This window comes from Liolophura sinensis, chromosome 6 (assembly GCF_032854445.1).
Source record: "Liolophura sinensis isolate JHLJ2023 chromosome 6, CUHK_Ljap_v2, whole genome shotgun sequence".
NCBI lineage: Eukaryota > Metazoa > Mollusca > Polyplacophora > Chitonida > Chitonidae > Liolophura > Liolophura sinensis.
The window spans coordinates 774,439-788,808 of record NC_088300.1 but is presented as its reverse complement, the minus strand read 5'-3'; the positions used below and the strand labels follow the sequence as shown (position 1 = coordinate 788,808).

The following is a 14,370-nucleotide window of genomic DNA, read 5'->3' as shown; positions in this document are numbered from 1 at the left end:
CACATGACATGCACATGCAATCCACAATAGCTGCAATTAATTGATGCACAGTCAGTGCCAGAGATATAACAGTTACAGATACTATACTACTGACAGGCCTCACCTCTGTCTGTTGTTTTGCCAGTAAAGGTCAGTTTTGTCAGGGGTACCATGCTGTCCACTCTAACAACAAAAGATGGTGAGAAATCAAAATTAGTCATCTTGTAGGGAATTTAAAGCCTGATGAATAACAACACAATCATTCAGAAGCTCAGTTGAAACCTGTCCTTTGTAAATAAACTTATTCAACACAGACATTAACTGTGACCATCTTGTCAAAGCATCAGAAAGATTTAAACACACAGAATTTTATCAAAAGAATGATGACAGAGTGACACAGTGTTTCTCTTTTCCTAGTAACACCACCTGAATGATAAAAACACTTACAGCTGGAGTGGTTTCCCTTGGATGCCTGGTAACAGACTTCCTGTTCCCATTAAGATCTCCCCAACTATTGTCAACCTCTGCAACAATTCATCTCTGCAAAAAGGAAGTTGAAAGATGATAATACAACAGGTGCATATGTCTAACACCAAAACAACAGTCTCACGTGAGCAAAAGAGGCAGAGTAACAAGGACATTAAGCTTTCCAAGAAATGGTCTGTGTCTGGGTACAATGACAGATCAAAGCTTTATTTGACGTGTACTGACATACCGAGACATGTTGTCTGTAGTGACAGATTTGATGCTATCTAGCTCTGGGGTGAGGAACTTGTGGGTCAGCCGTTCAGCAGCAGTGATCTCCCTGTCAGAGGGAACGTGCCACTTCATGCCCAGGTCCTTCAGGTCTCCAGCCTTCCCCCAGTCCTGTATCATGTACAGAGCAGGTATAACCATATTACAAAGATGAACACCTTGTCAGCCTTTCACAACCAAGAAGACAATACTGGAGTAAAATTACTGCCAAAAAAATACTGCCATTCTGTGACTTTTTTATTTGTTCACAAATGACTTAACTTTTCAAATTATGCAAAAACAATTACGCTTGGAGACATTAACAAAAAAATCATCTAAAACAATCATCTAAAGCTATCAAACTGTTGAAGTATATATGAGACATGCATGGAAATTTTTCATGGAGAAGTTTGTTTTGTAACGCATTTTTGGGGTAAACTTCAAGGTGTTCCTTACCTACATACGTATAATCATTTTAATGATATGCAATATTAACAAATGAGTAAAATTTACCAGCACTTCTACATAACAACTTACCCTGATAGCCAGGTAATCTTTGACCGGAGTGTCCACATCTGTGGCCACGCTGCGGAAGTCCAGCGGGTAGACAAGAGTGAGGGCTCGCAGGAGAGACTTGAGAGTGCTGGCAGATAGCTCGTAGGCCTGCTTACAGGTGAGGTGGAGGGTTAGCTTGAGCACCTCCGTCAACTCATCCAGGTAGTTCATCAGGACAGATCCGTCACAACGTACAACCTGCGAGAAGGAAATACATCACTCATAGGTTCACCTAACTACTAAATGTTATTTTGTACTTCAAACAGCCATTTTCTTCCATATTAGCTTTTTCTCGCTGATACACGTTCCACACAAACTGAGAAGTCATAGTGATAGTCACAAACAAGATACAAGAAGTTCATGTAGACACATGTAATAATGATATTATACTGGATGATATACTTTTGAGCAACTTGAAAACACTTATAACTAAAGGGTACAGTCCTTCCACTTTTCCCAATGTTTGTCTTTACCTTAATAACAGAGTTTTGGCTATGCATAAATCAATATCCAATATTACCCCTGTACTGATCAAAAGAATGAGAGATTTCATTACTGTGTGAGTTAATACTTGTAGAACATAAATCCTTACCTCAGATAGCAGCACAATGTTCCACAGTAAGCTGTCGTCCAGCTGTTCATCTTTGGTAATGTTCCCATCTGTAAGGATGATATTATAAACACTTACATATCAACCATACCTCACCCTCCTAGATCTGATCACATTGATAGGCTGAACCATTGTAAACCACGACATTCTATCCATGATCAGAGGATAGGCTGAATCACTGTAAACCACCACATTCTATCTGTGATCACAGAATAGGCTGAACCACTTTAAACCATGACATTCTATCCATGATCAGACGATAGGCTGAACCACTGTAAACCAAGACATTCTATCCATAATCAGAGGATAGGCTCAACCACTTTAGGCCATGATATTCTATCCATGATCAGACGATAGGCTGAACCACTGTAAACCACCACATTCTATCTGTGATCACAGAATAGGCTGAACCATTGTAAACCACGACATTCTATCCATGATCAGACAATAGGCTGAAATATTGTAAACCACCACGTTGTACCCACCATCAGACGATAGGTTGAACCACTGTAAACCACCACATTATATCCTCAATCAGATAATAGGCTGAACCACTGTAAACCACGACAATCTATCCATGATCAGAGGATAGGCTCAACCACTTTAGGCCATGATATTCTATCCATGATCAGACGATAGGCTGAACCACTGTAAACCACCACGTTATATCCTCAATCAGATAATAGGCTGAACCACTGTAAACCACAACAATCTATCCATGATCAGACGATAGGCTGAACCACTGTAAACCACCACGTTATATCCTCAATCAGATAATAGGCTGAACCACTGTAAACCACAACAATCTATCCATGATCAGATGATAGGCTGAACCACTGCAGACCACCACGTTCAACCCATAATCAGACGATAGGCTGAACCACTGTAAACCACCATGTTCTATCCTTTAATCAGACAATAGGCTGAACCACTGTATACCACGACAATCTATCCATGATCAGACAATAGGTTGAACCACTGCAGACCACCACGTTCTATCCACCATTAGATGATATGCTGAACCACTGTAAACCACCACATTCTATCCACCATCAGACGATAGGCTGAACCACTGTAAACCACCACATTCTATCCACCATCAGATGATAGGCTGAACCACTGTAAACCACCACATTCTATCCACCATTAGACGATAGGCTGAACCACTGTAAACCACCACATTCTATCCACGATCAGACGATAGGCTGAACCACTGTAAACCACCACATTCTATCCACCATTAGACGATAGGCTGAACCGCTGTAAACTACCACATTCTATCTGTGATCACAGAATAGGCTGAACCACTTTAAACCATGACATTCTATCCATGAGTATGGTGTATACAATATTTGAAGATTATTGCGCTATCCACACAGCCCTGATGAGATCAAATTGTACAATTTACTTCACACAGTATTAAATAGCCATATTATTGAAAATAATAATTATTATGTGCAGCAAAAGCTTCATGTTGCAGACAGATTAGAGTACCTACGTGCTGTCATCTGATGTTTGATATTGTTTGTCAGCATTGGTATGAATTTCTTCAGAGCCAGTTCTGGGTGCACCTGGGAAAAGCAAAACAAACACTACAACTAAAAGCTAACCAAAGCTTGTTTTTTAAACAGTCCCACCTAAAGTCCTACTTTGTGTTCACCTACATACCACCATCCTATCTGGACCTCCCACACACATGATTATTGGCCAAAACTTATCATTGGTAATTCTATTATTTCACTTTGAACAACAAGGTCTGACTTTTAACTGCGATAATGGAACAAGTAAATGAAAAAAAAGAGAACACTCATTCACATTTGATGAATCACAAAAACATTCCAGTGAATCCACGGGTAACAAGTTCTAAAATCCATAACACAAATAAAGCACTGAGTGTGTGTCACATTACTGTCACAAATACAGCATGGAAAAGGAAGAGCACATATTGACATACCCTGGCTGCAGCCCGGCAAAGATTGGCCACAAAGCGGCCTCCCACCTTGGCCTCCAAAACTGTGTCCGTGGTAAAAGCATACAGCCTCCTTAGGGCTGACTGAAATCACAGTAACATAAGAGTCATAAAACCACAAGAAATAAACATACCTTCCTCCTCAAGGTACGATCTGCTGAACAAAGTTTACACTGAGAGTTAGTCGGTCAAAGATATCCACAGAAGTCGGCAATTATGAGAATGGTAGCCACAGACATGAGAAAAAGGTAACCTGGAATATTGGTGAGGAAGACTGCTAAAGGCCAGAGACAAAAGTAGAGCTACCTGGAATATTGGTGTGGAGGACTGCTGAAGGTCAGAGAGGAAGGTAGAGTTACCTGGAATATTGGTGTGGAGGACTGCTGAAGGTCAGAGAGGAAGGTGGAGTTATCTGAGATATTAGTGTGGAGGACTGCTGAAGGACAGAGAGTAAGGTAGTTACCTGGAAGATTGGTGTGGAGGACTGCTGAAGGTCAGAGAGGAAGGTGGAGTTATCTGAGATATTAGTGTGGAGAACTGCTGAAGGACAGAGAGTAAGGTAGTTACCTGGAATATTGGTGTGGAGGACTGCTGAAGGTCAGAGAGTAAGGTAGTTACCTGGAATATTGGTGTGGAGGACTGCTGAAGGACAGAGAGTAAGGTAGTTACCTGGAATATTGGTGTGGAGGACTGCTGAAGGTCAGACAGGAAGGTGGAGTTATCTGAGATATTGGTGTGGAGGACTGCTGAAGGTCAGAGAGTAAGGTAGTTACCTGGAATATTGGTGTGGAGGACTGCTGAAGGACAGAGAGTAAGGTAGTTACCTGGAATATTGGTGTGGAGGACTGCTGAAGGTCAGACAGGAAGGTGGAGTTATCTGAGATATTGGTATGGAAGACTGCTGAAGGACAGAGAGTAAGGTAGTTACCTGGAATATTGGTGTGGAGGACTGCTGAAGGACAGAGAGTAAGGTAGTTACCTGGAATATTGGTGTGGAGGACTGCTGAAGGACAGAGAGTAAGGTAGTTACCTGGAATATTGGTGTGGAGGACTGCTGAAGGACAGAGAGTAAGGTAGTTACCTGGAATATTGGTGTGGAGGACTGCTGAAGGACAGAGAGTAATGTAGTTACCTGGAAGATTGGTGTGGAGGACTGCTGAAGGTCAGAGAGGAAGGTGGAGTTATCTGAGATATTGGTATGGAAGACTGCTGAAGGACAGAGAGTAAGGTAGTTACCTGGAATATTGGTGTGGAGGACTGCTGAAGGTCAGACAGGAAGGTGGAGTTATCTGAGATATAGCTGAGGAGGACTGCTGAAGGACAGAGAGGAAGGTAATTACCTGTAATATTGGTGTGGAGAACTGCTGAAGGTCAGAGATGAAGGTGAAGTTACCTGAAATTTTGGTGTGGAGGACTGCTGAAGGTCAGAGAGGAAGGTGGAGTTATCTGAGATATTGGTGTGGAGGACTGCTGAAGGACAGAGAGTAAGGTAGTTACCTGGAATATTGGTGTGGAGGACTGCTGAAGGTCAGAGAGGAAGGTAGTTACCTGGAATATTGGTGTGGAGGACTGCTGAAGGACAAAGAGTAAGGCAGTTACCTGGAATATTGGTGTGGAGGACTGCTGAAGGTCAGAGAGGAAGGTAGTTACCTGGAAGATTGGTGTGGAGGACTGCTGAAGGACAGAGAGTAAGGTAGTTACCTGGAATATTGGTGTGGAGGACTGCTGAAGGACAGAGAGGAAGGTAGTTACCTGGAATATTGGTGTGGAGGACTGCTGAAGGACAGAGAGTAAGGTAGTTACCTGGAATATTGGTGTGGAGGACTGCTGAAGGTCAGACAGGAAGGTGGAGTTATCTGAGATATAGCTGAGGAGGACTGCTGAAGGACAGAGAGGAAGGTAATTACCTGTAATATTGGTGTGGAGAACTGCTGAAGGTCAGAGATGAAGGTGGAGTTACCTGGAATTTTGGTGTGGAGGACTGCTGAAGGTCAGAGAGGAAGGTGGAGTTATCTGAGATATTGGTGTGGAGGACTGCTGAAGGACAGAGAGTAAGGTAGTTACCTGGAATATTGGTGTGGAGGACTGCTGAAGGTCAGAGAGTAAGGTAGTTACCTGGAATATTGGTGTGGAGGACTGCTGAAGGACAGAGAGTAAGGTAGTTACCTGGAATATTGGTGTGGAGGACTGCTGAAGGACAGAGAGTAAGGTAGTTACCTGGAATATTGGTGTGGAGGACTGCTGAAGGTCAGAGAGTAAGGTAGTTACCTGGAATATTGGTGTGGAGGACTGCTGAAGGTCAGACAGGAAGGTGGGGTTATCTGAGATATTAGTGTGGAGGACTGCTGAAGGACAGAGAGTAAGGTAGTTACCTGGAATATTGGTGTGGAGGACTGCTGAAGGTCAGAGAGGAAGGTGGAGTTATCTGAGATATTGGTGTGGAAGACTGCTGAAGGACAGAGAGTAAGGTAGTTACCTGGAATATTGGTATGGAGGACTGCTGAAGGTCAGAGAGGAAGGTGGAGTTATCTGAGATATTGGTGTGGAAGACTGCTGAAGGACAGAGAGTAAGGTAGTTACCTGGAATATTGGTGTGGAGGACTGCTGAAGGACAGAGAGTAAGGTAGTTACCTGGAATATTGGTGTGGAGGACTGCTGAAGGACAGAGAGTAAGGTAGTTACCTGGAATATTGGTGTGGAGGACTGCTGAAGGTCAGAGAGTAAGGTAGTTACCTGGAATATTGGTGTGGAGGACTGCTGAAGGTCAGACAGGAAGGTGGGGTTATCTGAGATATTAGTGTGGAGGACTGCTGAAGGACAGAGAGTAAGGTAGTTACCTGGAATATTGGTGTGGAGGACTGCTGAAGGTCAGAGAGGAAGGTGGAGTTATCTGAGATATTGGTGTGGAAGACTGCTGAAGGACAGAGAGTAAGGTAGTTACCTGGAATATTGGTATGGAGGACTGCTGAAGGTCAGAGAGGAAGGTGGAGTTATCTGAGATATTGGTGTGGAAGACTGCTGAAGGACAGAGAGTAAGGTAGTTACCTGGAATATTGGTGTGGAGGACTGCTGAAGGACAGAGAGTAAGGTAGTTACCTGGAATATTGGTGTGGAGGACTGCTGAAGGACAGAGAGTAAGGTAGTTACCTGGAATATTGGTGTGGAGGACTGCTGAAGGTCAGAGAGTAAGGTAGTTACCTGGAATATTGGTGTGGAGGACTGCTGAAGGACTGATGTGAAGGTAGAGGTCAGACCCAGCTCCAGTAGTCTCTGTTCTGGATTCAGGTGCTCTGTGGTGTGACCATTGTCTTGAGCATTGTTCTCAATCAACATAAAGATCCTGAGGTAATAATAGAATGAAGATAAACATTTGACAGCAATATAAGTCTTGTGTCATTATAACTCTACTCCAATAAAAGTAAGACCTGTTTTTAAGCCCTCACTATCTAGACTAGAAAACCTGACCTCAGAATCATAAAGCCAACTGTTATCACCATCTGTCATTGATGACCACTTATAACAGCGTGAAGCCACTGTTGTATGCATGTATGTCTGCTTGGGGTTTAACATTGTACTTAACAATTTTCCTGTCATGTGACAACAAGGAGACATTAGGTGTGTACATATACTGTGTTTTCTTGTAGCAGGGCGAGCTCATGCCACCTAAGTGCAGGCGTCACTGAAGTATCACGTCGAAGATACCAGACATCACACCCCACCTAGTCACATTATACTGACACCAGACTACCCAATCCTGTTTCCTTGCTCTAATCTCTCAGTGATGAGCGCCAAGCAAGGCAGCAACAAGTCTTTGGTATGACCCAACCTGGATTTGATCCTGGGTCTCCCGACATCTAGGCGGACGCTCTAACTATTCAGCCAAAGCAGCAGCCCAGCTACTGTTGTAGGAACAGAGATATCCTTATATTTTCTTATTACGCTTTTTTCTTCTGTAATTGTTTGAAAGAATACTTTTCAAATAAATTAGGTCTTACTTATCCATATACTGCAAGACAAAGTCCTCAAACTGGGCAGTAGCAGAGCACAGCTCTCTCTCCTCCTGCAAACAAAGATGAAAAGCTTAAAAACTCCTGAACGAGAGAACTCCAAAAAAACAGATTCACAGAGGCTTTCTAGGAAAATACAGGGATATGCACTGAGAATATATGTATCTTCAAATGTGTTATTAACAAATGAAATATGTCAGGAGTTATGTATCACCAGAAACAAAAGCTGAATCCAAAAAAAAAACAAATTAAAACTCTCAGTAGTGGAGAAAATTTGCTGGCTTTCACTGTAAGAATCGGCTAACTGAACCCACCTCAGTGAGATCTGTCCTGACCAGGTTAGCCTCTGAGCAATCTACAAGAGGCACCAGTGACACAAACGTGGAGATCATCTGAAATGTCACCTGAGAAAACAAATACAAAGGTATGTAAGACTGTCCACATGATAAATGTTTATAAGATTGAGATAGGATAAAAAAAGGATTACAGGTGACCTATGCACCTGAGAAAACAAATATAAGGGTAAGTAAGACTGTCCACATGATAAATGTTTATAAGATTGAGATAGGACAAAGAGGGATTACAGGTGACCTATGCACCTAAGAAAACAAATATAAGGGTAAGTAAAAAAAATCCACATGATAAATGTTTATAAGATTGAGCTGGGATGAAGCAGGATTACATGTGCCCTATGATTTACTCTAAAATTGCAAGTAATTTATGAATCTTTTCTAATACATGTGTTTCTGACATTTGTCTTGCCATAAGTATTGACCTCAGGTCATTTTAGATCAAATCAAAGGAGACAGAGACTTTAATTAATCATAAAGTACAAAATTGATCCTCGGACTCCCCAAAGGGGGTGGCACACGAGGTCAAGCTGAACTGCAAGGGTCAGTAATCTCTCATCCTTGTCTCTACCAGGCAACATTTGTACCCCTTGAAGTTAGCCGTACACTTGTTTACTTTCACACTGTCTATGTCATCATTTTAGCCCTTTTTACACCGACTTCTGTGCACCTGTTTTCTTGATTTACTGCACTGAACTACTCCAAACGCAATAACTGAACCCTTAAAATTTATCTTGACATGAAAATAGTGGTTTCAAAAATGTCAAGTTCATCATGTGAAAGTGTTAAAAACCAAATGTGTCAATCTTACCAAACACTTCTTGAAGTCATTAGGGTCAATACCAGGCAGAGACAAGCGCAGCAATGGCAGGATATGGGAGGGCCCTTCCTTGTACCATTTGCCTGCCCTCAACATGGGCCCAGCCACACCCACCAGGGAGGTCATACAGGAAATCAAACGGTGAGGCTCTGTCAAGGTTTCCATGGCTGGATATGTTCTACAGACAGAAATATCAAGTCAAGCTTAACATATATCTTACAGGTTTCTAGAGTACAACATAAGATTTCTACATAAGCTGACGTCAGATAAACTTGACTGCACATGCAGCTGGTTTCACGTGTTGCAGGTTGTATTAGGGTTTTGAGGGTGTCAGCTCAGATTTTTACTCTTTACCGACACACCCAATCCCATCAAATGATTCATTTTCAAAAAAATGATCTGACCTGAACCTGGATTTGAACTTACACAGTAATTATTACATAGGTTAAAATTGTGACGCAAAAATAAAAATGAATAAGATAAATCACTATTTTGACACAGTAAACACAGTAAATTGTTCTGAAGTCTATACAAAGTCTGACATAAGTCAAAGGCAGTTTGGTTATCCTGGGACCTTAGCCCAGAGAAAGCAACAACTCAGAAGGCTACCAAAAACCTTGACTTGCATAAATGATGAATGTCATACAAGAGGAAAGAAGAGCCTGCTGTTATTCCAGCAGGTAATCAACCCGTACAGTACGGCTCAGGCTAACAGTCTAAATTAGGCAGGAGATTATCGCGATCCCAGAGGTCTTTTACAGAGCTTGTACAGCGCCTGTAAAGAGGCTCACCTGCAGAGTCAGTGATCCGTCCACTGTCACTGATCACACACACGTGGCTGAGCTTTGTTATGCATAAGCGCAGGCTGTGGAAAGTTGATGACCGAATATCTAGTTTGTTAGAACTGATTTAAAAGAAGTTTTGAAAGACTAACACCATACATGTAACCAAAGTAAAATTACTGATGTGTGTCCTTTTTGACTGCAGCGTGGATATCTTCTTTTAAAGTAGTGATTACGTGTGAGTCCATGCAAGATTCGTAATGGAGCACCACGACCGATTCTTCATCTCCCATAAAAAGTGGACAAACAGGCCTATTTTCATTTCTTCTGTAGAAGGTTTTCCTTGTTGTGTCATTTGCCAGTACAAAACTATCTGCCTCTCAGTAATTCACAAGACCAAACTGTCACCTTGCAACAACAACGTGGTATCACAATACAAATTTCATGTACAAAAAGTGGTAATAAATGAAAACACAATAAAATACAAGTTAGATTTTGTGTATATGACTTTGTGGACAATTTGTCGTATATATCAAACCATGCAGGAAAAGCACAGACACAGGTAACACATGAAGTAAAAAAATGTTTTTTTCGAAAGTTTTTTCTCAGACAACAAGAAATAATTTTACATTTGCACCAATACACTTCATTTGAATTTTTTGCTTATCGGGCACACCGTGCCTTTAATATTTTCTTTACTGACTCTCCTTAACTACAAAATGCCTTCATGGGATTCATTTATGCTTAACAACACATTGTTTGAACCAACACCCAGATGAAATCAGATATTAAATTTTATTTGTGAACTTGAACAAAAGTTAAAGCAAAATGTTTGGGACTATCTTATACGTGTATCAATAACATATGTTTATGAGTTGTTGTCTTTCCGGTTTTGGTGTTTACTATATTTGTGTAAACTATTCATGGAAGCTGGCAGCAACAGCAACAGCAACAGCAAAGCGGTTTATTGCAGGCTTAATTAAAATACTAAGAGCTTAATGCAGAGACCTGAAAGAACTCATGCTGTCTTAAGTGTCCACACTTTGCCAAGATTGAAGAACAACAGGCATGTGGTACTGGGGTAAGTAAATAATATTCACAAGTGTGCAATTTTATTAACTGACACAGACTGTATGGTTTTGAAAATCTTAAAACAATAAAAACGAATTAATCACTCCAAACTGCTGGAGCTGGATTCACTGTTTCTGTGTACATCCCTATTCTGTATAACTTCCCAGGTGGCATTTTGGTCAACAATTTAGTCTGCAGACAATCAATAATTAATGTAGGCTAATCTTGAAAACTTCGTAAAGACACTTGTCAAATTTAAAAAAAAATGCACCAGCCATTTCAGGTTACTGGTTGAAAACACTGATAGCTCTGGCCAGGCCTACATGTTTGTCAATCTGAAGGTGAAAGGTCTGCAGCCCGGTGATGCCTGCTTCTGTCCTGAACATACATGTTTCGGGTTTTTTTTTTTAGCTCTTACAACGAGGCTTACAACGATCCTTACAGTAATATAAATGTGTGATGATATTAAGACGTGACTGTTATACAAATGATAGGAAACACGTGTGGAGGATCATGCAAAGGCACGACAACACCAGACCGCTGTCTGCCTTTGTTCGGGCAATGTCCTAGGTGGGAGGTGTGCAGTATTGCACGTGCCTTACTCACAAGGAAGGTGTGTTGGATTGTGAAGTTTCTGTGAAGATTTGTGGAGTTTGCTATAAAATATCTGCTGTACAGTTCTATATGGCATAACACCAATGTAGGCCTCTAGCAAAATTAGTACGCCGACCGTCTACACCAATCAATGACTTCGATCATATATTTACTCCCTTAAACCACTTAATCAAGTTGAACTTATTTTATTTTGCTGAGGTAAACTGTTCATTTTTCATTGCTCTATGTTCACATAGACTACACCTTCGCTTGGAAACTAGGTAAGGATTAGTCAGTGGACGGGACTATATTCACACCTCCGAGGATAATCCTATGTGCCTCAGCAGGTCTCCGACACGGCTCGGTGGAGGGTTTGTCACGCGTCAGCAGGTCTCCGACACGGCTCGGTGGAGGGTGTGTCACGCGTCAGCAGGTCTTCAACACGGCTCGGTGGAGGGTGTGTCACGCGTCAGCAGATCTCCGACACGGATCGGTGGAGAGTTTGTCACGCGTACTGAACGCACTGCGCATTTCTGTTACAGACTCAAGGGTTTGAGATGAGAGGAATAAGTGTTACCCCGTAAAACACAAGCACAGTTCAGAAAAGGGGAAACTAAGGAGTTGTAAAGTATTAGTAGAGTTGGTTTGTTTATAAAGTGTTTAATATGCTTAATTATGCCAGTGTTGCGAGATTCTTTTTTGCAAATGTAACCGATACGGGATGTCTAGGAAAGTTTGCTGTTAAACATTATACCCAAAAATTTAAATTCAGAAACATAATCTATAACTGACCCTTGCACAGAAAGCCGAGGAATGTCCTTAAGAGAAGAGGATACTGGTCGGATGACCATACATTTGGTTTTGTTCATGTTTAACGATAGCCTGTTTGAAGTTATCCAGTCACGAATCTTTTTGAGTTCAGCACACATGGTAGTGACTGCTTCGTTTAAATTTCTTGATGAGCTACACACACTTGTGTCGTCGGCGAATGATACATATTTCAGTACAGTGGTGACATTAGTTATGTTGTTGATATAGCAAAGAAATAAGATGGGCCCTAGGATGGATCGCTGTGGGACTTCACAGTCAACTTGGGCTAAAGAAAGATCTATAGAGTCATATTGGACACACTGAGTCCGGCCAGCTAAATAACCTGACAGCCATAGGAGTGGTTTGGCCTGAACGCCGTAATGCTTAAGTTTAGTAAGGAGTATCTTGTGATTCACAGTATCAAATGCTTTCGACAAGTCTAAAAAAGTAACAAGAGTAGTTTCGTTCTTTTCTCAGAAGTCTTTCTCTTGTTGCAGATACAAGAAAATCGTGTAAAGAACATGCTGCATTCATGGTGGAATGATCGGCACGAAAACCATAATGATCTGGCGATATGGTATTATTTTCTTTGAGATAACTTGTAATATTGACTGCTGGAGGTTTTTTAAATATTTTACTTATGGCTGGGAGGACAGATATCGGTCCATAATTTTCTGGAGTTCTCCTGACTTATGAATGGGTGTAACTTTAGCAATCTTTAATGAGTCCGGGACGTGACCACTTTTGAAAGATAAGTTAATCATGTCAGCTAACGGAGTAGAAATATACTCGGAAACCAGTTTGAGATCGGACATATTGATACCATCAATTCCAGGTGCATACAATTTTAAGGAGTCAATTGTCGAAGAAATGGTTGCCTGTGAGATGGGTGAGAAATTGAATGTATTTGAGATTGGCTGGCCAAGGTATTGAGCAAAGTCGCATGTAGCATGCGGTATTTTTGATTCAATGTTAGATGCCATGGCAAAAAAAAAAAAATTATTGAAACTGTCAGCTATATCGTCTTTGTTAGACACATCATGACTATTTATATATAAAGATTTTGGAAGCGAACGCTTCCATATTCATCGCGCAAAGCTTTGTCACCCAGGCCGTGTTGTATGATACACGACGAAACGATATTGCTTAAGTACAAGACAACACCTCCTCCTTTCTTATCCTGACTTGACTCTGAGAACATTGTATAGCCGGGGATCGCACACAAGGACTCATTTGATTCTGTTAGCCAACTTTCCGAGAACCCAAACACAGTGAAGTTAAATTAAGCTTCTGCAAGAATCCAACAGTTTCCTCAAAGTGTTTCCTCATGCTACGTATATTGAAGTGAGAGACAGAGAATAGGCCTTTGCTGTCATAAAAGGTTGAGATAAACTGAGTTTGGGTGAAATAACTAGACTGGAGATCAGCAATTTTATTCCAATGTGATATTTCGTAATGATTGTCATCCGTAGGTGATTTACAATGTTCATTTTCACTGAGGTCAATGGGGTTAAAGCACGTTGTTGATGAAAACAAGGTTGATATCACGTCAGAGCAGAATTCGTGAAGAGAAGATTGATTGTGGAAAGGAAGGATGGAAAGAGAGTTCGGGAGTGGAGCAGACTCGGTATTTATGATATTATCCATTACGGGTACAGTTTGTATAGTAAGTAAGTCCAGGCAGATATAGGTATTGGAGTAAATGACACCGCGAACAGGCATGTTAAATCACAAAAACAGAAAAGAAAAAAAGAAGAGTAGACAAGGAAAAGAGTCATATAAAGAACAAGACAGTAAATGCTGGGGCATTGTTTGCCAGAAGAGGCTGACTATGACGGAAGAAAACGTATATGTAATTTAGCGGCAATAGATATGATTTGCAATAATTATTAGAAATAGACACAAATCTGGCTACAGGGTATTCATTAGCCGAGTGAGACGAAAACCAAACATCCATGTATATGTGTGTGTACTAGTCTCAATAAGATAATTTTACAAATCAGGGCAGTATAACTCCTTGGAATATCGCATAGACAAAACATGGGAGACGATATACAATAGGATCTGATTGTGAGAAATCTGCATACG

The 14,370-nt window shown here is 41.3% G+C and overlaps 1 protein-coding gene across 1 annotated transcript in view; it reads right to left on the bottom strand.

The window, feature by feature from the left end:
* LOC135468506 (proteasome activator complex subunit 4-like) overlaps positions 1-14,370 on the bottom strand; it is a 44,651-nt gene that overhangs the window by 20,621 nt on the left and 9,660 nt on the right. The window contains exons 12-22 of the mRNA XM_064746793.1: positions 9,017-9,203; positions 8,170-8,259; positions 7,844-7,908; positions 7,047-7,188; positions 3,834-3,932; positions 3,378-3,450; positions 1,862-1,929; positions 1,252-1,467; positions 695-846; positions 427-519; positions 104-162 (exon numbers count right to left, since the gene is read on the bottom strand). Coding sequence (XP_064602863.1) covers positions 104-162; positions 427-519; positions 695-846; positions 1,252-1,467; positions 1,862-1,929; positions 3,378-3,450; positions 3,834-3,932; positions 7,047-7,188; positions 7,844-7,908; positions 8,170-8,259; positions 9,017-9,203 — 1,244 coding nt within the window. The remainder of the gene's footprint in view (positions 1-103; positions 163-426; positions 520-694; positions 847-1,251; positions 1,468-1,861; positions 1,930-3,377; positions 3,451-3,833; positions 3,933-7,046; positions 7,189-7,843; positions 7,909-8,169; positions 8,260-9,016; positions 9,204-14,370) is intronic.